The following is a 22,075-nucleotide window of genomic DNA, read 5'->3' on the forward strand; positions in this document are numbered from 1 at the left end:
ATACTGCCAATTACAGACCTATAAAATACCATATTCTCATACAAGTACATGGTACAGCGGGCACATATAGGGAATATGAATTGTTGGGGTAACAAATGCTTTAAACCGGAAATGTATCCATGCAAACTTGATAAAAAAAAAAAGGATGTTCTTTAGCAAGGGATGTACATTTCACATTAATAATTATGCTACCAAAAGTAGTGTGCGCTGCAAATTACCTCCAGCACTGGTTCTGCTTCTTCTTTTCAGCGGCTGCTATTTTGCTGAAGTCCAGAGCCCCTGAACAGCAGTAAATCATAATACTGGGTTCTCACATATGTGAACTGGATGGGGGTTTCCCTGCATCTAATTTGAATGAAAGGAGAATGTGACCGGATCTCAATGGAACCGGTTCACGCAGCTCTGGGGAAGCTGTGGTCCGTATTTGGAAAGGGTCCTGTGCGTCTTTGGTTCTGAATCAGGTGCTAATTCAGGCAAAAATTCTGACCTAATTCACACCTGAATTGGTGAACAGGGACGCACCGGACCCCTGCGATGAACCAAGCCTAAAGTGGCACTAAACCCATCAATTTATTGGTTTCAAAAAGCAGTTACATACTTGGAATGCCGGGAATGTTAACCCTCACACTTGCTTGTGTCCTCAACCAAACTGTCAAACCATCAAATGGCTGGTGTCATAACTAATCACATATGGAGCACCATGGCAGTTGCAGATTAAACAGAAGCAGCTTCCTTGGCTGTAAAGGATATAATGGTTTAATTCCACTTTAACCACTTTCTGCCTGCGCTATAGCTGAAAGATGGCTACAGCGCAGGCTTCCAGCGCCAGGAGGGCGTCCATAGACGTCCTCCCATGATCACGCTGCTCACAGTGCGCTCCTTCGGACTCGGCTGATCAGAGATCGGGGTAAAGGGCCAATCTCAGCAACCCTTTACCACGTGATCAGCTTTCAGCCAATGACAACTAATCACAGAGGTAAACAGAAACCAGTTATCAGCTTTTTTTTTTCACCTCTTGCTGATAGCGTGAGGAGAAAAGAAGAAAGCCAGTAACTGGCTTCTGTTACAGGGACATCGGTCCCAACATTGCCCACCAGTGCCACAATTCAGTGCCCATCAGTATTGCCAATGAGTGCCCACCAGTGCCATCTATCAGTGCCTCATAATCAGTGCCACCTCTCAGTGCTGCCTATCAGTGCAGCCTCATCAGCACAAATTAGCGAAGGAGAAAAATCACCTGTTTGCAAAATGTTATAACAAACTATAAAAAATATTTTTGGGGGGGGGGGGGGGGGGGTTTTCAAAATGTTCTCTTTTTTTCTTTAGCAAAAAAATAAAAAAACCTAGTGGTGAATAAATACCACCAAAAGAAAGCTTTATTTGTGGGAAAAAAAAAAATATAAAAATGTTGTTTGGGTACAATGTTGCATGACATTCAAAGTGTGAGAGCGATGAAAGCTGAACATTGGCCTGGGCAGGAAGGGGGTATAAGTGCCCAGTAAGCAATTGGTTAAAGAGGAAGTAAACCCTCCTTGGGAAGTTGTACCTATAGGTAAGCCTATGATAAGGCTTACCTATAGGTACTGTAAATATCTCCTAAACTTGTACCGTTTAGGAGATATTTACCTTACATGCAGCCGGTGACGTCACTGGTGCATGCGCTCTGAAGGAATGGCCGCTGGTGCCGTTCCTTCAGAGCCCTGTGCCGTGACCGTTGTTGTGCGGGAGTGACGTAATCGCGGGTCCGGCCAATCAGATGGCCGGATGCCGAGATCCCGGAAGACGGGCGACTGAACATGTCGCCCGTAATACAGGTAAGCGGGCAGCACGGCGGGGGCTCGTTCTAAGGTAAGTATTTCATAATGAGCTAGTATGCGATGCATACTAGCTCATTATGTGTTTGTCTTTCAGGTTGTAAAAAAAAAAAAATGTTAAATGAGTTTACAACCTCTTTATGGCTGTCAGCAGATCGGCCTCTACAAATTCTGCAATGCCTAAAAATGGAGAGCAACTGAGCATTAGCAGAGCAGGGTGAGACAGTGTATTAATGGATCCTATACAGTAAAGGTGCTTATTTTTAATGTTTTACATAGCTATACTTGCAAAAGGTGCCAGTCTGAAGTGATCTAGCAGGACTTTATTTTCTGACTAAAGTTCCACTTTAACCACTTTACCACTAGAGCATTTTGCTGTCTTACGTCTGAGCCACTTTTTGCGATTCGGCGCCGTGCGACTTTAACTGACAATTGCGCGGTCGTGCGACGCCATACCCAAATGAAATTTACGTCCTTTTTTTCCCACAAACAGAGCTTTCTTTTGTTGGTATTTGATCACCTGTGCGATTTTTACTTTTTGCGCTATAAACAAAAAAAGAGCGTAAATTTTGAAAAAACAACAATATTTTTCACATTTTTTTATATAAAATTCCCCCCCAAAAAATGTAAAAATCAAATTTTTTTTAAATTTTTGGCCAATTTGTTTTCTGCTACATATGTTTGGTAAAAAAATTCAGAATAAGCGTATTTTGATTGGTTTGCGCAAAAGTTATTGCGTTTACTAACAAAGGGAAAGATTTCTGTCATTTTTGGTGTTTTTTTTTTTTTTTTACGCGTAATGGCGGCGATCTGCGATTTTTTTTGCGGGACTGCGACATTGCGGCGGACAGATCCGACCCTTGACTGACATTTTTGACACTTTTGGGGGTACCAGTGACATTACTGCAGTAATCAGTGCTATATATATATATGCACTGTTACTGTAAAAATGACACTGGCAGGGAAGGGGTTAATTTTATTGGAGAGGGAGGGGTTAATGTATGCCTGGTGCTTACTGACGTGTGGGGGGGGGAGGTTACTGTGTGAGACATGGACAGATCGGATGTCCAGCTATGCTGAACACTCCGATCTGTCACTCCCTGTCACTTGGGAGATCCGTCCGCTTGTGTTTACACAGGCAGGCGGATCTCCACACTAGATCCCCGACGATCGGGGCAGAGCAGCGGCGATCGCCGCTGCTCCTCCCCTGGCCCGACTCCCGCTGTGACTGAATACAGCGGGAGCGAGCCTCCGGCGGCGTGCGAGCGCCGCCCACAAGGGGGAGTGTCTGACGACGTAGGTCTACGTCGTCAGACGATAACGAACCACTTTCCCGCAGTAGTACTACGGTACTCAGTGGCAAAGTGGTTAAGGCCCCTTTCACACTTGTACGACTTGAGACTGCAAAGTCGCATGACAAGTCATACCCCATGATTTCCAATGAGTACCATTCATATCTGTGTGACCTCAAAGTACTTTTTGCACTACTTTGGTCCTTCTTTGATGCAACTTGAGGTCCATAGACCTTAAGATTACACAGGCATTGCTTCAAATCCAGTTAAAGTCACGGCAAAATTGCGTGAAAGTGGTGCGACTTTTAGGTCCTACCAGTGTGAAAGGGGCCTAAGTGGGTAAATAAGACAAATATAGAGAGTGATTCTTCCTAAGGCCCCTTTTACCTTAAAGTTGCACAAATTTGACTGGCCTTATTGCAAAGCCTGTGTAATCTTGAGGTCTATGAACCTCAAGTCGCATCAAAGTCGGACCAAAGTAGTGCAGGGACTACTTTGAAGTCCCTGCAACTTGACGTCGCACAGATATGCATGGTACTAATTGGAAACCATTGGGTACAACTTGGCATGCGACTTTGCAGTCCCAAGTCGCACAAGTGTGAAAGGGGCCTAACACAAACAGCAATAAACACCGGATATGGGTTCTAATCCCACTTCACTTTATCCAAAACTAAAAGTTTTGCCTTTAGTTATATTTTAGTATGTGCACCCTTTGACAGCTTTCCATTCACTGAATACAATGTGTAGTCCTTTGGTGGTGTCAGCAGTCGTACTGTGCAGGGCCCCCATATCAAGAACGCTGACCATGACAGAATCAGAGTCTGTAGCCACCAGTCAGAATGTACAGAATCACTTGTAGGAATAAAGTTAGTGAAAAAAAAGAGCTTAGGTTCAGATCTGATTGGCTGGCACCTTTCACAGCAGCCTCGTCTTCCTGCGGAAGTCATGTGATCTGTACGTCTTGGCTTCCGACGTAATGACGCTCCTTTTACGGCTGCGCACGCCGGTTCTTTACGCACGCGGGATCAGCAGCCGAGTCCGTTCTAGTCGGTTCTGGGTGTTTGACGACCCAAGTTACAGGACAGCCGACATCAGTGAGCTCAGCCCCCGCCCGGGAACCTGATCCAGCCGCTCTGATACATCCACACAGCCGGTAGTTTGCACAATGCCGAAGAATAAAGGTGAGGCCCAGGGAGACACAGATAAGGGTCATGTGTAGCAGGAGAGCAGAGAAAAGCCTCGGCCTTTCCGCATTTCTAGGGGGGAGGGGAAGGCTGTATTAGTGGAGAGTGTGTGTGACCCTCAGAGCTCATAGACATACACAACCCTCTCCTCTGTGTGTGCTTACTCTTCAGAGGAGACCTGTCCTCAGGAAATGGTAGTGCCATCCCTGTCCTCTGCCTGAAATGCCTTCAGTCACATAAATAAGATTGGCTTCTAACAGGTCACATGATGCTGGTGTCTGCTTCCTATTAGGAAAGATGCACCTTTTAGAAAAAAATAACAAATGTTCATATTTTAGCAGAGAGAGTGTATTTGTTTTTTTCCACAGGATCTATCCGAGCATTGCACTCATGATCAGTGGATTGCAATGTCAGGATCCTGCAGACGCTTGCAATTGAGCTGCAATGTTACTGCAATTGTGCTCCAATTTTACTGCCCCCCTCCCTTTGCTGCAGTAAACCCGTGGCAAGCGCAATGCTTTGCGGCAGAAATGATACCCTCTGTTACACTCGGCCTCACTGCAACTGCAGGGGGGTAAAGTGGGTGATGAGGAGATGAAACACAGCTTCTTCACTGCCTGTCTATTGTTTGTATAAAGAGCGATCCAAATGTGGCTCACACTTTAAACAGCATAGCAAGTGTATGCAAGCCTCTACTCCAGCTCTCCTGCTCATAACTCTGTATGGGCTGGATTGTCAATGGGCACACAATGGGAGCCCCCAAACCCAGGGCACATCTGCTAGCAGAATCATCTTGGCTGGCACTTGGACTCATTCACACTTGAGCGTAGGGAGGAGATTCTTTGTATTTTTTTTTTTTGTACGTTTTGTGTGCATGGATTGCAATACCGCACATTTTCAAACCCCAAAAACTTTTCAGTGTTATTGCCTGCATGTTTTTCAAGCATCATTAAAGCGGAGTTCCGGCCACAAAATCGACATAGTCGATTTTGGGCCATCCGCTTGCTATAGCTAACCTGAAAAAGAAATGGGTAGTTAGGATTTTTTTTTTACTGGCCTTGAAAAAAAATACTCACCTGTCTTCCACTTCCTCCCTCGGCCACACGGCCCGGTCTTCACTTCCCCTTTGCAATGATTCCTGGGAGCTGAATGTCATCGCTCCCAGGAATCAATGCGCCTGCACCGGCCCCGACGTCATTTCCGGTGCAGGCGCGTCATACCTTGCTAAACAGCTTCTGGGCATGCCCAGAAGCTGTGCAGGGATGACACTGCAGACCTGGAAGTGACGGCGGGGCATCGTGGGATTGAAGAGGACGCAGAAGAAGATCGCGCTGGCTTCAGCTGCCCACACCTGAGATGGCAGCGCTGGAGAAGAAATTTTAAAAGTAAGTATTTCTTCTTGCAGTTAAGTGCGAACCGGGACAGATCAGAGACTATCCATTGTGGAATGTACTAGCCCTGACTGTCCTGGGGGTATGTTCATTGAAATTTTTTTTCGGTGGCTGGAACTCCGCTTTAACCACTTCCATACCGGGCCATTTCTAGCTAGAAAATTACTCAGAACCCCCAAACATTAATTTTTATTTATTTTTTTTGTTAGCAGAGACCCCTAGGGTTTAAAATGGCGGTCATTTCACCTTTTTATGTCACACAGTATTTGCGCAGAAATTTTTCAAACGCTATTTAAAAAAAAAAAAAACAGATTTTATAAATAAAAAAAACAAAACATTAAAGTTAGCCCAATTTTTTTGTATAATATGAAAGATTTTATGCCGAGTAAATGGATACTGAACATGTCACGCTTTAAAATTGCACACACTCGTAGAATGACGCTAAACTTCGGTACTTAAAAAAAAAAAAAAATCTCCATAGGCAATGCTTTAACATCTTTTACAGGTTACCAGTTTAGAGTTACAGTGGAGTTTTTGTGCTAGAATTATTGCTTTCGCTTTAACGTTCGCAACAATACCTCACATGTATGGATTGAACGCCGTTTACATATGTGGCCGTGATGTACGCATGCGTTTGCTTCTGCGTGCGAGCACCTGGGGATGGGGGCACTTGCATTTTTTTTATTTTTACACTTTCCCTTTTTTTTTTTTTTTTTTGGAATGTAAACATCAAACATCCCTTGTAATATGAATAGTGAATGACAGGTCCTTGTTATGGGGAGAGCTGGGGTCAAGAAGATCCCAGATCCCTCCTACAGGCTAGAATTTTTTATTTTTTGTTTTCAGGCTATCTCGGAAGTATTGACAACTGCCAGGCCAGGTGTGACGTCATCACGTTGCGCCCGGGCCTCCGAGAGTAAAGCCCCGTACACACGTACCGATCGTCGTCATACAAACGTTTGTCTTTTCTCCCCGGGATGTCGATGTCTGTTGAAAAGTGCAAAGACAGCACACGAATTTTGTCCGCCGACTTCAGCTGACTGCAGAAGTGATGTCATGTAATGGTTAACTTTCCCTGTGTTTTTTCTTTTCTGAGCATGCCCAGTCTTGCAAATCTGCGGTCTGTCGGCAGAATTCTGTACTGACTGGCGAACAATCGTCCGTTCTGGTGTCCGCAGACAAAAATTTTTATGTTTGCAAGAAAGACTCTTGTCCGCAGAATGTGCGCAGACAGCTGTCGGAGGCACCATACTAACAAGCGTACAATCGGCAGATCTTTCGTCCGCCGACGTTTGTATGACGACGATCGGTACGTGTGTACGGGCCTTAAGAGACTGCCTGTCCTCGGCAGACTCTATGGTGTACTTCTGCCGCGGGCAGATTTCTTCTCTGGCTCGCCGATCGCACGGGCGAGCCAGTATAAGCACTGGAGTGGGGAATGTCCCCTCCCGCCACCTGTAAGAACGACAGCCACTGTGATTGTTCTTATGGTGCAGGGAATTGCCAGCGAAAAAAAAAAAAATTGAATGATGCCTGCAGCTGCAGGCATCATTCAGATATCCCTACTTAAAGCCCTGGATGTCATATGACCTCCAGCGGTAAGGAAGTGGTTAACGTCCCTAAGGGAAAAAAAAAATGGGATTCTGCCCCAGAGAATGTACTTTTTTTCACTTCAGGTTCACTCATCAAGCAACACAATATTTAAGTGTGGATGGGCCCATTGGGAATGATTGGACAACACTCTCAAGTGTGAATGGAAGCGTAACCACTGCCAGACCTCCCACTGTATATATACGTCATTACTTTGACGTTAAATACTAGTATGGCTAGCTGACATAACCCGATATTTTTTTTTACAGTTGGCCGTTCGGCGTCCGATAAGAGGTCCTGGCAGTCGATTTGCCACGGGATCACTTTTATAGGCAGGGGGAGAGGTGCCCCCTCCTGCTGTTTTCCAGTAATTTCCCCGCTTATTGGAGCCATCGGTAAAGGGGGAAAGGATCCGATCACCTGGAGCTATAGGCAGGCAGTCGAGTGAGGGCAAGATGGCCCTCACTCAACTCTATGTCCTTGGAGGACTGGAGCGGCGTTAGACGTCACTTCCATCTAATGGCTTTAAATGCCAAATTTATTCTTTTTTTTTTTTTTTTTTGTTTGGGTAAATATAAAATTACTTTTTATGACCCCAGATCTCGCAATAAAGAGGCCCGGTCTTGCTTATTTCGTTTACAAGGGATGTTTACATTCCTTGTAATAGGAATAAAAGTGATAAAAAAAATTTTTTTTAAAGGGACAGTGTAAAAATAAAAAGTAAAAGCACCCTGTCACTCGGAGCTCGCGTGCAGAAGCAAACGCATACGTTAGTCACACCCACATATGTAAATGATGTTCAAACCACACATGGGAGGTATCGCCGTGATAAAGCTTTAGCAATAATTCTTGCACTAGACTTCCTCTATAACTCAACAGAGGTAGCCTGTAAAAAGTTTTATTGTCGCCTATGGAGATTTTTAAGTACTATAGTTTGTCGCCATTCCACTAACATGCGCAATTTTAAAGCATGACATGTTGGGCATTGATCTAAATTTGGCTAACTATACTATTTTATCTTTTTATTTAAAAAGAGTATTTTTTTTTTTTTTTCAAAAAAATTGCGTTTGTAAGACCGCTGCTCAAATATGGTGCAACAATCACCATTTTATTTCCTCTAGCGTCTCTGCTAAAAAATAATATATAATGTTTGGGGGTTCTAAGTAATTTTCTAGTAAATACTGATTTTAACTTGTAAACAACAAATGTGAGAAATAGGCCCGTTCCTTAAGGGTTAAAGCAGAACTTAACCCAAAACTACTCGTGGTCATATGCACCGCGGCAATCTGAGCCAAAAGTTCAGCCCCCGCAGCCTTATAGGACACATCAGTTTCCAAAAGACTACGGAGCCATTCAACAAGCATATGTGCAGTAGGAAACCGGCAGTGAAGCCGCAAGGCTTCACTGCCTGTTTCTCTTATGCTGGCGCCTGCACCCAAAGCCATTTAAAGAATCTACTCGGGTGGGGACATCGCTGCATCCTGGGACAGGTGTTTATTTTTTGGGGGGCAGCCTGGAGCTACTCTTTAAGGCATCATTTACACCAGCAGCTTTTAAACTTGAGTTTAGGAGCTTTTGGCATTTTATTGCCAAAGCACCTAAGCTCCACTCCATAAAAGCCTATCTGTCCATGCACACATAGGCTTATATTGCCGAGTTTAGGTGCTGCTGTGTTTAGGTGAGGTTAAAACTCCCTCTCCTGAATGCGGAAGAATCGTGTTCAGGATAGGAACGTTTTGGCGGCCGGCCATGGGAAAATGCAAATCGGGGCAAAAGCACACTGCATTTTGCAGTTTCCCACGGACGCAGTAAATGTAGGCAGGGTGTAGGCAGGCCTTAGGTTTGCGTTTTCTTGTGGCCGGCAGTCAAAACGTTCCTATCCAGAATGCAATTCTTGCGCGTTCAGGAGAGGGAGGTTTAACCATCTAAATTTACCAGCTCCTAAACACTGCTTAAAGTCTGTGTACAAGGCTTTCATGGAGTTGAGTTTAGGAGTTTTAGCAAAAAAAAAACACTAAAAGCTCCTAAACTCAAGTTTAGGAGCTGCTAGTGTACATGACGCCTAAGGCTTGTTCACACAATGTTCATTCAGCTGTATGTTTTTGCACAACACCACACGTTTATCTCTTTTGCTGCCAGAGCAGTTTTTGCCATTTTGCTTACATGTTTACAAAATTATTTTAGCTCCAAAGATTGCATAAAACCCCCAAAGTATTAAATATTTTCTGGAAGTAGACACTCGATGATAAAATAGTTGTAGTTCCAATTTTTACCAATGCTGTTAGAAGACCAGTTAACCACTGGATGTAGTTAATTGCTTGGTGTACTGGTTTTGGGTATCCGGTTTCAACCCCAGTCCCAAAAATCACTCATCAGGAGGCAAACTCCCCAACAAGGACACTATACATCAATAAAAACCTAACTGGTTCCAACAATTTCTGTCTCCTTTTATGAAGAAAATAGTTGGTGTTTATTGTTGAAGTGCTAGGAGGTGGACAGGCTGTGTTTAATTTCTGTGCACTGAGTGTTTTATTAACATTTTATGTCTTTCCTTGCAGGTAAGGGAGGTAAAAACCGAAGGCGTGGTAAGAATGAAAATGAATCTGAAAAGAGAGAATTGGTGTTTAAAGAAGATGGACAAGGTAAGGACCACTACATTTCTTTCGGAAGTTGTGTAACAACTAATACCGTTTTTCTTTACAGCTTTCTCTTTTAAAGTGGCAGTAAACCCAAAAGCAAACCTTTTTATATTGCAGCTTACCAGTTCATAGATGTGATGGCTGTATTAGTTTACTTTTATAGGCTTTCTTCCCTTTGTTTTAATCTGGTGATCCAGCCAGTAAGTCTGCTGTTTTTCAAAAGAACAGTCTCTCTTGCAGATATATCAGCTTACACCAATGAGACAGACCATTTAAGACTGGCGGGGGGCGGTGCTTAGAATGATCATCTTTCTTTCATGTAAAGCCCTTATCCTAAAAGGGAGAAAAAAAACGGTTTACTGTACCTGATTAGAAAGTATTAGCTGGAGTTTGGATTCAATTTCGTTAGTGTATTTAAATCTGCTAGTACCTTTTTTACATAAAAAAAAAAAAAAAAAAACTTAGATCATCCGCTTACCATCCCCTTTTATATCAATCTGTTCACATCAGTCATAGAAATGCTTTGCTGTCCATTTCTCATTCCTCAACGGGTGGATGAAAAACCACGGTCTGACCATGTGAAAGGGGCCTAATTCCTCTTTTAAGTCTGAATAATGCTGGCAAGAAATGCCTTTGACATGAAAAAGGACATTTTAATTGGTTTAAAATGCTGATTTTTATCAAGGCATATTAATCCAATGCAACAGGGACAAGCTATCTGACTCTCCTAGAAGTGTCAGGTGCAGATTTTTTAGCCCCCCAAAGCTCTGCAACAGATGCTGTGTTAGGAACAAAAGGATGCCACGTAGTTTTGATGGAAATTAAAATTATCGACCTATAGAGGGCTGAATTCAAAGATGCCAAAAATCAAAGTGAAAAAATTATTTCCAATTTGCTGAAATTTAATTCCAGCAACTCCAAAATGGTTCTCCGTAGTTTCTATGGCCCTCATCTGCTTGTATGCATTCCTGACCACGTCGGGTCATGCTCCTGAGACGACAGGTGTGGTGTCCTGGGGTATTTCCTCCTAGATTTGTACCAGGGCATCACTGATATGAACAGACACGTGCAACCTGGTGGCGTCGGATGGACTGATACAAAATGTCCCAGAGGTGTTCTATTGGATTTAGGTCAGGAGAGAGTGAGGACCATTCACTGGTATCAATTCCTTTATCATCCAGGAACTAGCTGCATGCTCTTCGCTACTTGAGACCGGTTATTGTCGTGAACCAGGAGGACCACAGGACCCACTGCACCAGCATAGGGTCTGATGTGTCCAAGGATTTCATCCCGATACATAATGCCAGTCAGGGTGCCATTGTCTAGCCTGCAGAGGTCTGTGTGTCCCTCCATGGATATGCCTCCCAGATCATCACTAACCCACCACCAAACCGGTCATGCTGAATGATGTTACAGGCAGCATAACATTCTCCATGGCTTCTCCAGACCCTTTCATGTCTGTCACGTGCACTCAGGGTGAACCTGCTCTCATCTGAGAAAAGCACAGGGCGCCAGTGGCGGACCTGCCAATTCTGGTGTTTAATTGCAAATGCCACAAGCTCAACAGTGCGGGGCAGTGAGCTCAGCGCCCACTAGAGGACATTGGGCCCTCAGGCCACTCATGAAGTCTATTTCTGATTGTTTGGTCAGAGACATTTACACCACTGGCCTGATAAAGGTAATTTTGTAGGGCTCAGGCAGTGCTCATCCTGTTCCTCCATGCACAAAAGAGCAAATACTGATGCTGCTGATGGGTTCAGGACCTTCTACGGCCCTGTCCAGCTCTCCTAAAGTAACTATCTGTCTCCTGGAATCTCCTCCATGCTCTTTAGACTGTGCTGGGAGACACAGCAAACCTGGCAATGGCACGTATTGATATGCCATCCTGGAGGAGTTGTACTGCCTATGCAACCTCTATAGGGTCCAGGTATCGCCTCATGCTACCAGTAGTGACACTGACCCTAGCCAAATGCAAAACTAGTCAAAAACAGTCAGAAAAGATGAGTAGGGAAAAATGTCAGTGGCCACCAACTGAATAACCATTCTTGTTTCGGAGGTTCTCATTTATGCCCATCTAGTGCACCTGTTTCATTAACACCAAAGCAGCTGAAATAGATAACCCCTTCTGCTACTTAACTGACCAGATCAACATCCCAGGAGTTTTTATTTTTATTTTTTTTTCTTTTTTACTTAATGCAATACTCTGATTAAGAAGTGTTCCTTTAATTTGCAGTGTGTAAGTTTTGAAGTGCTTTTGCATTAAAGGTGAAAAATGCATCCCATTTAATTCTATGTATGTCTTCACACTGGTCTGTTTCAGTGCTAAAAAATCCTGCTTGGTGCATATTTGGTCAGTTAGAAAAAATGCACCTCCCCATTGAAATGCATTGAAAACACGTAAAAAATGCACCACGCGCAAAATCAGGTTTTTTTTTTTTTTTTTTTTTTTCCCCATGTCTATCGGCAAAATGCCTATGTTATGCCCTTGAAGCAGTCCCAGAGGGTATACCAACACTTCCTGCTATAGTTTTTTTTTTTTTTTTTTTTTTTTTTTTTTTTTTTTGGAATGTTTTGCTTTTATTTTGTACCTGTGTGAACTACAATCAATAGCCAGACTAGGCGACACACTGGATATCGTAGATTCTTATGGTCTTCCCAGTCTAGTCTGCGAGCGCGTCCCAACTATTAGCTCTGCGCTAGGTTGGCTGCGACATAGCCCCACTGGGAGGGGCGGCTGGCGAGTGAAACACCTCGCAAGGTCGCATAGCCCTGGTCACGACAGCAGTCACGATAGGAGTCGCAGCATACCTCAGGCCACAGCACCCCCATTCCAATATGGTGTGGTGGACTGCTGGGAGTACCTGGTACCGTGCAGTGGTGTGATGAGTAGTGTCCCCCCCTCCTTTCTTACGGAATTACTGGGGTGGTTGCAGGCCCTCCCTGGGGATAATAGGCCCCTCCTGTGTCCTTCTTCCCCCATCTCCACAGCAGGGTTGCCCTCGCCTGCCCCCCCAACCCCTTTTGGGGGGGCACGGGTGCATTTGGGTAGGGGGGCTTGTCTGGTGTTGGGCTAGAGAATGGTGGGTGCCGCTGTTGGCCCCCCTTTTTTGGGGTGCCTGTACCTTGGTCTTGCAGGGGAGTCCCTGGGGGGTCCCCTCCAGCTGGATGTCTCTTCCCTGGGGTCCAGTGGAGTCCCGTGTAGCACTGCCATTTTGCCGTGGATTCTGCATTCCTGGCTTCAGCGCCCATGTTTTGGGTTTCCCATAGAGCAGTGATGGTGAACCTATGGCACGGGTGCCACAGATGGCACGTGACAGCCCCTGCCACTACCCACACTGTGACAAGGGGAGAAGCGAGTGCAGGCTGTAAGTGTATTTCCCCCGCTCGTCCCCTTCTGTCAAGCATCATGGGACAGGGACAGAGCGGTGCTTGCAGCGATCGCCGCCCACTCATTCCTGCTGCCTCTTCATTGGCTGGAGCCAGGCCACGTGCACCATGGGACATGTAGTCTCAGAAGACTATAGCTCCTTTTTTAATCAAAGAAAAACTACAGCCCCAGCATGCCCTGAGAAAATAAGAGGGACAGCCTGGAGCCCGGGAAAATAAAAGGGCTGAGAGAGAAGGGAGAGCAAGAGTGAGAGGAGGCTGAGGTGGTTCAGGAGGGAGAGAGAGCCAAAGTCAAAACAGCCCCTGGAGTTGAACCAGCCAGAGAGGAGAAAGAGGACACCATCAAGAGTGAGGAGGGTTCTATAGAGCATAACGGCAGCCATTTTCTTGTAGTCTGAGTGCGGGGATGTGCTGCGGGGGCCTCTAGTGTCAGTGTCGGCGCTTCCTCTTCCATCGCAGTGTGACAGGCTGTTTGGCGCTCTCCAGCTTTTGGGGGGTATACGATCCTTCCCCCTGCTATACAGCGCAGCGGTTGCGCTGATTCATGTGGTGCTCCAGCGGTGCACGGGGGGGAGGTTCCTCTTCTTTTTTGCAAAAAAAAACCTTTTTTCTTTTTTCTTTCGTGCACGATGTGGTTCCGCTTAACCCCTTTTTGGAAATGAAGCCTCTGGAGCGTGTATCACCACCTGACCCACTCCTGAAAGCTGACCCTCTTGGTCTGTCTGCCCTGGCAGCCATGGCGGCAGCCCTGCAGTCACTTGTATCCAAGGTAGATATGGCCCTGCGAAGAAGGCCTAACCAGAAGCGCCCCCCGCATTCACATGTATCCTCTGCCTTCTTGAGAGTCTCAAGTGGATTTGGCCACCACGGACGAGTCAACCCACTTGGTCTGCGTCCACACACGTGGAGTGCTGGAATAGTGAGGATGAGTCGTCGTCGTCGTCCTCCGCAGCCGTCCATGAAAAAACGCTGGTGGAGGCCCTAATTATGTCAGCGTGGGAAACTTTAAAGTTGGAGTACTCAGCTGATGTTGAGTCAGCGACGCCAGTGCACATCTTCCAAGGTGACCCCCCTTTCCTGCCTATTTTGATGAGATTGTCTAGTCCAGTGGGGTTCCCCCGAAGCGCATGGTTGGAATACCTAAGCGCTTCGCTAGGAGATATCCCTTTGAGGCGTCTCTTCTGAAGAAATTGACTGTTCCACCGCTGGTGGATTCTCAGGCTTCCAGGCAACATAAGGCCACACTTTTGTCGGTTGAGGATTATCCATCCTTTAAGGATCCCATGGACAAGAGAGCTGAGGCTCTGGTCCGGTACCTTTTTCACAGTGGCTGGTTCTGTTTTGAGACCAGTGATTGCTATCACTTTGGTATCTTGGACCTTAAAGCGGAGTTCCGGGCACAAAAAAAAATTTCAATGAAAATACCCCCAGGACAGTCAGGGCTAGTACATTCCACAATGGATAGCCTCTGATCTGTCCCGGTTCGCACTTACCTGCAAGAAGAAATACTCACTTTTTTAAAATTTCTTCTCCAGCGCTGCCATCTCAGGTGTGGGCAGCTTGAAGCCAGCGCGATCCTCTTCTGCGTTCTCTTCCGTCCTCTTCGGTCCCGCGATGCACTGCGCCGGCCCCGCCGTCACTTCCGGGGCTGCAGCGTCATCCTTGCACAGCTTCTGGGCATGCCCAGAAGCTGTTTAGCAAGGTATGGCGCGCCTGAACCGGAACTGACGTCGCCGGTGTAGGCGCATTGATTCCTGGGAGCGATGACGTTCAGCTCCCAGGAATCATTGCAAAGCGGAAGTGACGGCGCAGGCCGTGGCCGCCGAGGGAGGTAGGGGAAGAAAGGGGAGTATATTTTTCTGCAATTACAAGGTAAGTAAAAAAAAAAAAAAAAATAAAATCGTAATTATCCATTTCTGTTTCAGGTGACCTATAGCAAGCGGATGGCCCAAAATCGACTGTCGATTTTGGGGCCGGAACTCCGCTTTAACGGAATGGTTAAAGATTTTACGCCAAGATCTGGAAGGGAGTCAACACCCTCCTGAGCTGGGGGATCAGTTGATCCAGGGGTTACAGTATGATGCATCTTTGGATCCCGACTCCTTGGCCAGCAGGGTATCGGTGACGGCAGGGATTCTTGGCCGCATGATATGATTAAAGTACTGGTCGGCCGACCAGGGTCCTAAAAAGGTGCTGACAATTCTACCCTTTGTAGGTGGCTGTTTGTTCGGGGCCTCTATGGAAAAGATCATTAAGGGTCTTACGGGAGATAAGAGTACTGTTACTTCCACAGGTTGTTAGGGGCAAGGAACCTCGTCGTAAACATGGTCCTTTCTTCTCAGCTCACAAGAGGCCCTTTTCGTCCGTCTGGATCGCAGGAAAAGGGTTTGAGATCCACCCGTAATTTTGCGGGAGGCTCTAAGAGACCCTGGAATGGTAAGTCAAAAGCGGCACTTCTGGTTCCCCAGACAAGCCTTCGCCAGCCTGAAGGGGCCCCCTCACCCGCATCTGGGGTGGGGGGACATCTTTGCCTTTTTCCAGATCTGTGGACCTTGCTCATTCAGGACAGGTGGGTCCACGAGTTGATTCAGTTACAAGATCAAGTTTCGATCCTTGCCTCCCGCAAGGTTCTTTCCTTCCATCTTACGCCTGTCTCACGAGAGGCTACAGAGCCTCTACGGTGCAGTGCAGGACCTGTTAGCACAAGGAGTTGTTGTGTCGGTTCCAGAGTCAGAATGTTTCCAAGATTTTCATTCAAATCTGTTTACATTTCCCAGGAAGGTTTGTCTGATCTTGGATCTCAAGGCTCTGAACCACTTTGTACGGCTTCAGAAGTTTCGGATGGAGTCCATCTGCACAGTAGTAGTTTTTCTTCATCGAGGGCATCTTCTGGCTTCTATCGATCTCAGTGACGCTTACCTTCGTATTCCAATATGTCGGGCATCTGCGTTTTCTTCGTTTTGCCGTGGGCGAGGAGTATTATCAATTCTTGGCATTTTTTGGTCTCGCCTCAGCTCCTTGGATGTTCCCCAAATGTTTTGGTCCCAGTTATGGCCATGCTACAACAGAAGGGGATTGCGGTGCTGGGTTACCTGGACGATCTGCTTCTGCGTGCAGCGTCTTCCTCGGTTCTAGAAGCCAACCTGGACATTACTGTGCGAACTCTATAGGAGTTCAGATGGACACCAAATTTTCCCGAAATCGGCGTTGACTCAATCCACCAAGCTGAACTACTTGGATCTGACCCTGAACTCGGGTGTTTCTTCCTCAGGTGAAAATAATGAAATTACAGGATTCGGTTCTGGCTCCTGTTGTCCAACTGTCGGTCGTCGTTCAGGACTTGCATGCAAGTGCTGGATCGGATTTCCACCTTTTTGAGGCGGTTCTGTTAGCTGTTTCATACCAGACCTCTGCAAAGGGAGATTATGACCAAATGGAACAAGGATCCGCTGTTTTTGGACAATTTGATCCCATTGAGTCGGGGTTCGATGGAGTCTCTGCTATGGTGGCTCCGCTCCCTGGCACTTCGTTTGGGAAAATCCTTTCTTCCCCCTTTATTGGAATGTAATCGCCACGGATGCCAGTCTGCCCAGATGGGGAGGTGTCTTGGGAGTGTATTAGGGCCAAGGTGTATGGACTCGAGGAGTCCAGACCTCCGATCAACGTCCTGGAAATTTGGACGATCAGACTTTCTCAGTGGACGGATCGTCTGCAGGGACGCCCTATGAGGATACGATCAGACAATGCTACGGCTGTGGCATATGTCAATCAAGGGGGCACAAGGAATGCCCTGGCGGCCCGGGAAGTGGCCGATATCATGAGGTGGGCTGAACGATATGTCCTGGCCCTCTATGCTGTGCACATTCCAGGGGTAGAGAATTGGCAAGTGACTATCTCAGTCGGCAGACGCTGGATCCGGGAGAATGGTCTCTTCACCCGGAAGTGTTCCATCAACTGTGCCTTTTGGTGGGGAATCCCCGATGTGGACCTACTGGCCTCCCGTCTCAACAGGAAGGTGTGGAGTTTTGTGTCAAGGTCTCGGGATCCTCTGGCAGACGCCCTGGTGACCCCTTGGGGCCAGTATCGTTTGATTTATGCCTTTCCTCTAATACTTCTGTTGAGACTGCTACGCAGAGTCGAGGAAGACGGATTCCAGTCATTCTGGTGGCACCAGACTGACCTTGTCGGTCTTGATACGCAGGCCTGGTAAGGCTGGTAGCAGACGTTCCTTGGAAACTTCCTCTCAGGGAAGATCTTCTGTCTCAGGGAGCAATCTTCCATCCTGCTTTTATAGTCGCTGCCTTTAATGGCCTGGGTAGTGAAAGCCAGGTGCTGAATGACAGAGGGCTGTCTGAGTCAGTGATTCCCACACTGTTAAAAGCTAGGAAATCTACTTCCAGGAACGTTTATCATCGAGTTTGGAAGGCGTACATAACTTGGAGTGAGTCGCGGGGGGGTTCTCCGTTCCTTTTCAGTTTCTCACCTGTTGGAGTTTCTACAACTAGGTGTGGATCAACGTTTGTCTCTAGGCACTATCGAAGGCCAGATTTCTGCTTTGGCCATATTTTTCCAAAGGCCATTACTGGCAAAGCCCTTGGTTCACACTTTTGTACAGGGAGTTCGCCATCTGGCTCCTCCCGGGCGATCCCTGGTACCTCCTGTGGGATCCCAATCTGGTACTATCGGAGCTTCAAAAGCCTCCCTTTAAAAATATTCAAGAACTTCCTCTGCTCACTCTGTCGCAGAAGGTGGCCTTCTTAGTCGCTATTACTTCTAAACGTAGTGTGTCGTAGTTGGCTGCGTTGTCCTGTCGGTCGCCTTACCTGGTGATTCATAGGGACAAAATGGTGTTGCGACCCTGTCAGGCGTTCCTTCCTAAGTTTGTCTCAGGGTTTCATTTGTATGAAGATATTGTGCTACCTTTATTCCCTAAGCAGAAACATCCTGACAAATTGTTTTACATTCCTTGGATGTGGTCAGGGCGTTTCGGGTGTGCCTGGCAGGAGAGCTGCACGAATTACCGTATCGGAATCGTGATCTCGATTCACCCCGACGATCTCAATCCAGAATGTTTACGATTCTCAGTGTTTTATGTGTCTATGGCACAGAAAGCTGCTGCCTGCATGCTAGACTTGGGATGTCTGGCTGACGACCGGGCGATAACACGGCTGTGTCAGAGCTGAGCTGACAGAACGGAGCCGATGCTTCCTGTGTAGTTCCAGCTCCGTTCTGTCACAGGCGGAGTGATATCAAATGCACTCCGCCTGTGAAAGGAGACCGAGGAGAGCTGAGATACAGGAAGCATCATCTCTGCTCGTTCCTCACACTTCGCCAACAGTACCCACAGCAGTGCCAGCCAGCAGTACATGCCAGCAGTACCCAGGGGTAATCCATTACAGAGGAAGGGGCTAATCAGTCACAGCTTTATTGCAAATGGTTAATAAAAAAATGATTTTGAGAATCGTGATCTTGATTCTAAGCAAAAAAAATCGTTATTCTCATTTTTGCCAGATTTGTGCAACTCTAGCTGGCGGTGACTGAACTGGATCGGAAATCCGGTTCTTCTTACGGATGGACCTCGTAAGGGGCAGGCCGCATCTGCTGCGACCATTTCCTCCTTTCCCTGTTAGAGCACATTCTACGAGGGCGCTTGGTGCTTCCTGGGCCTTCCTTCTTCGGGTGTCAGTGGTTCAGGTGTGCAAGGTGGCTGCATGGTCGTCTGTACACACATTCACAAATGTGAATGTGCTTGCATGTTCGAATGCAGCGTTTGGCTGAAAGGATTTGCAGGCTGAACGAAAGAGAACTGGATTTTTGTCTTACTGTAAAATTTTCTTTGAGGTTCACTGACGGACACAGCACCCGCTCCTCTGTTGGGTTGAGTTATGTGTTCTTCTGACACTGCTTGTTACAAACTGAAGTCCTATAGCAGGAAGTGATGGTATACCCTCTGGGACTGCCTCAGGGGAGTAACCAAAAAGTTTTCCACCTAGTCCTACTCCTGACGATAGAGCAGCATAACCCCAATGGTCTGAAGACCTAGAGCTGTGTCCATCAGTGAACATCAGAGACAAGGATTTTACAGTAAGACAAAAAAATGTTTTTGTTTTTCAGGTTTACAGCCACTTTATCTGTTATGAATACACTTATGACAAACTTTGTATTCTTTCTAATGTTTTAAAATACTTCTTCTGTTTCACTATACATCTCTTTACTGTGTTGCATGCTAAATTTTAAACTCTATTGCTATTGTTAGAAAATTAAGTGCTTTACCTGATCTATCTCCCCAGAATATGCACAGGTGATCAAGATGTTGGGAAATGGTAGACTGGAAGCTATGTGTTTTGATGGAGTGAAGAGACTATGTCACATTAGAGGAAAACTGAGGAAGAAGGTAGGTGACGTTTTTAGAGTAACCCATGAAATGAATTGGCTCTGTCGAAGTCTGTTTTGTAAGCATCTGTGTCACATAAATTACACCTCTCTAATATCAGGACAGTGCATAAAACCATAAATCTCTAACCTATTTTCAAGACATACGGGGCTCTTAGGCATATATATTTTAATTGGCATATGTATAGGGACTATCCCATGAGTACAAATGAGGTGACCTTTAAAGACCCTGTCAGCAACTTGGGCAGGGCATACACTGTGCAGATTTTTATTTTTTTTTTCCTGCAACTACGGGGTGCATGAAAGAAATTCACATGATTCACCCATTAACACACAGTGCTGTCAAGGGAGTCCCTCCTGCCGAGGCATTGTCTGCTCTTGCCGGGGCAGGATCAGGCAGGGGAATCCGTCCCCGCCATGAGAAGACAGTGTTTATCACTAGCGGCTATAGCAGCTGCTAGCAATAATCGCAAGAGAATCCAGCAGGCTGGTTGTACCCAAGTTGATTGATCAACTTGGTAAATTCAGCCTGCCCATAAACGGTTCAAATCTCAGCTGGTTCATCAGGAACAGTGTATGGCCAGCCTTAAATTGTAGGTAAAAGCAGACATTTTTAGTATTATATAAATGCTTACTGGCAGTGTTTGTCCTTTCCAAAAAATATTTTTCCCAAAGTCATCTTCTGTGACAGCTTGAGAGATGATTGGCTCCACCTTCAACAGGAAACGTAAACCAAATTTTTTGTGAATACCTGATTCCTTTGTGGCTGAGGCTAGGACCAACATCTGGCTCTCATCACCATCAAAAGTCAAGTTTCTGCCCTTTCTCGTTCCCTTTCAGAAACATTTGGGCTCAACCTTTATATTGGTGGTCTCTCTCATGGGTGCAGTGGCTTCTTATTTCACCATCTTTAAGGCAGGCCATAGACGATTCGAATTTCGTACGATTTATCGTTCGATAAACGAAAGCGGCACTCGTGCACATCATCGAGTGTACCATCAATGTGAGCCGAAAATCGTACGACAAAACACTATTTTTTTGTGCCTTTTAACCACATCTCTACCGGACACACTCCCTACTGTTCTGTGTTTTGTTAGGCGAAATCATACAACTCCCCCACTAATGATACGAAATTCGGCCGATTTTCGCAAAAAAAACCAACATGTTGGATATGTGAATTTTTGCTGTCGTACGAAAATCGAACGTTTTACATACCACACTAACGATACGAAAATCGTTCGATAACACTGCCATTTACGATTTTCGAACGAAATTCGAATCGTCTATGGCCTGCCTAAGTGGCTCAGTTCATATGGTCTCATGGGTTTGATTCTACCCTTTCCTGTCGAGGTGCACTTCATTAGATCTGTGAGGGCTTCTTGGGCTTTTTCACATCAAACAACGGTTTCCCAGAATAACAAGGCTGCCACCTGGTCTTATGTTCTCACATTCTTTGTTGTACCAGGTAGACATTTGATGCCAGAATCAGGTGTAAGATACTGCATGCAGCTCTTCACTCTGCAGGTTGTCTCCTGTTTTGTTAGGCCTGTTTAGCGTTTACTCTGTTGGCCACCCCTTAGTTGGACTGCTTTTTGCATGTCCAGTTGTTAGACTTTCCATGTCCCTTGATGGATGAGAGAAAAATTATATATTTTTTGTACTCAAAAAAAAAAAAAAAAAAAAAAAAAAAAAAAAAAATTCTTGGAGGCAGCTGAGGGACACCTGTCCCATCCCTCGAAGTTCAATTATGCTCTCAGTATAGCTTTATTACAATACTGGGAATTGCTTTTAGTGGGTGAGTGGAGTGATTTGGTAAGTAACAGGGATATCAATAGACCAACGTCCTTCAGTAGCTCTGTTGAATGGTCTCCCAGACCACATGCACCCTATGAAAAGGTTCATTCAGTTTTTATGCTTCTGGGGGCTGAAATCACCATAGCAGGAGCGTGGAAGTCCCCGATTGTATGAAGCATAACGTGTCTTGGGTTATGTTACATGAGAGGGTAGCTAGCATAATAAACTTTTAACAAACGTGGGAGCCATGGGTAAACCGTGTGTAGGTGCCTCTCCTCCACACTTGGATAACTTTTACAACCTGTGAATGTGAGCTATAGGTCTATCTCTCTCCTCTCCCTCTTTCTTCCCCTCGTCTCTATTTCTTCTTTTCTATAGTTCATCCTTGGGCTATACCTTTTTTTTTTATTTTTTTTTTTTTTTTTTTTAATATAGATACTGTTTTTTTTTTTTTTTTAGTGATAATATGCTTTTATCAGATCTGCCAATGTCTTACACATACCAGGGCTTTTCTGGGCTGGTATTAGTTGAATTTATATTCCGAATGGCTAGCTTACTGCATGATTTTGTGGGCAGTTTTGCTATTTGCTT

General features: G+C 45.8%; 1 protein-coding gene across 1 annotated transcript in view; it reads left to right on the forward strand.

The window, feature by feature from the left end:
- Nucleotides 1-4,073: 4,073 nt before the first annotated feature.
- Nucleotides 4,074-22,075, forward strand: part of EIF1AX (eukaryotic translation initiation factor 1A X-linked) — a 30,964-nt gene continuing 12,962 nt past the window's right edge. The window contains exons 1-3 of the mRNA XM_082245346.1: nucleotides 4,074-4,287; nucleotides 9,830-9,913; nucleotides 19,588-19,691. Of these exons, the coding sequence (XP_082101472.1) occupies nucleotides 4,272-4,287; nucleotides 9,830-9,913; nucleotides 19,588-19,691 (204 nt within the window). The 5' untranslated portion in view covers nucleotides 4,074-4,271. The remainder of the gene's footprint in view (nucleotides 4,288-9,829; nucleotides 9,914-19,587; nucleotides 19,692-22,075) is intronic.

Source organism: Pelophylax lessonae, assembly GCF_965119305.1.
Source record: "Pelophylax lessonae genome assembly, chromosome: 2".
NCBI lineage: Eukaryota > Metazoa > Chordata > Amphibia > Anura > Ranidae > Pelophylax > Pelophylax lessonae.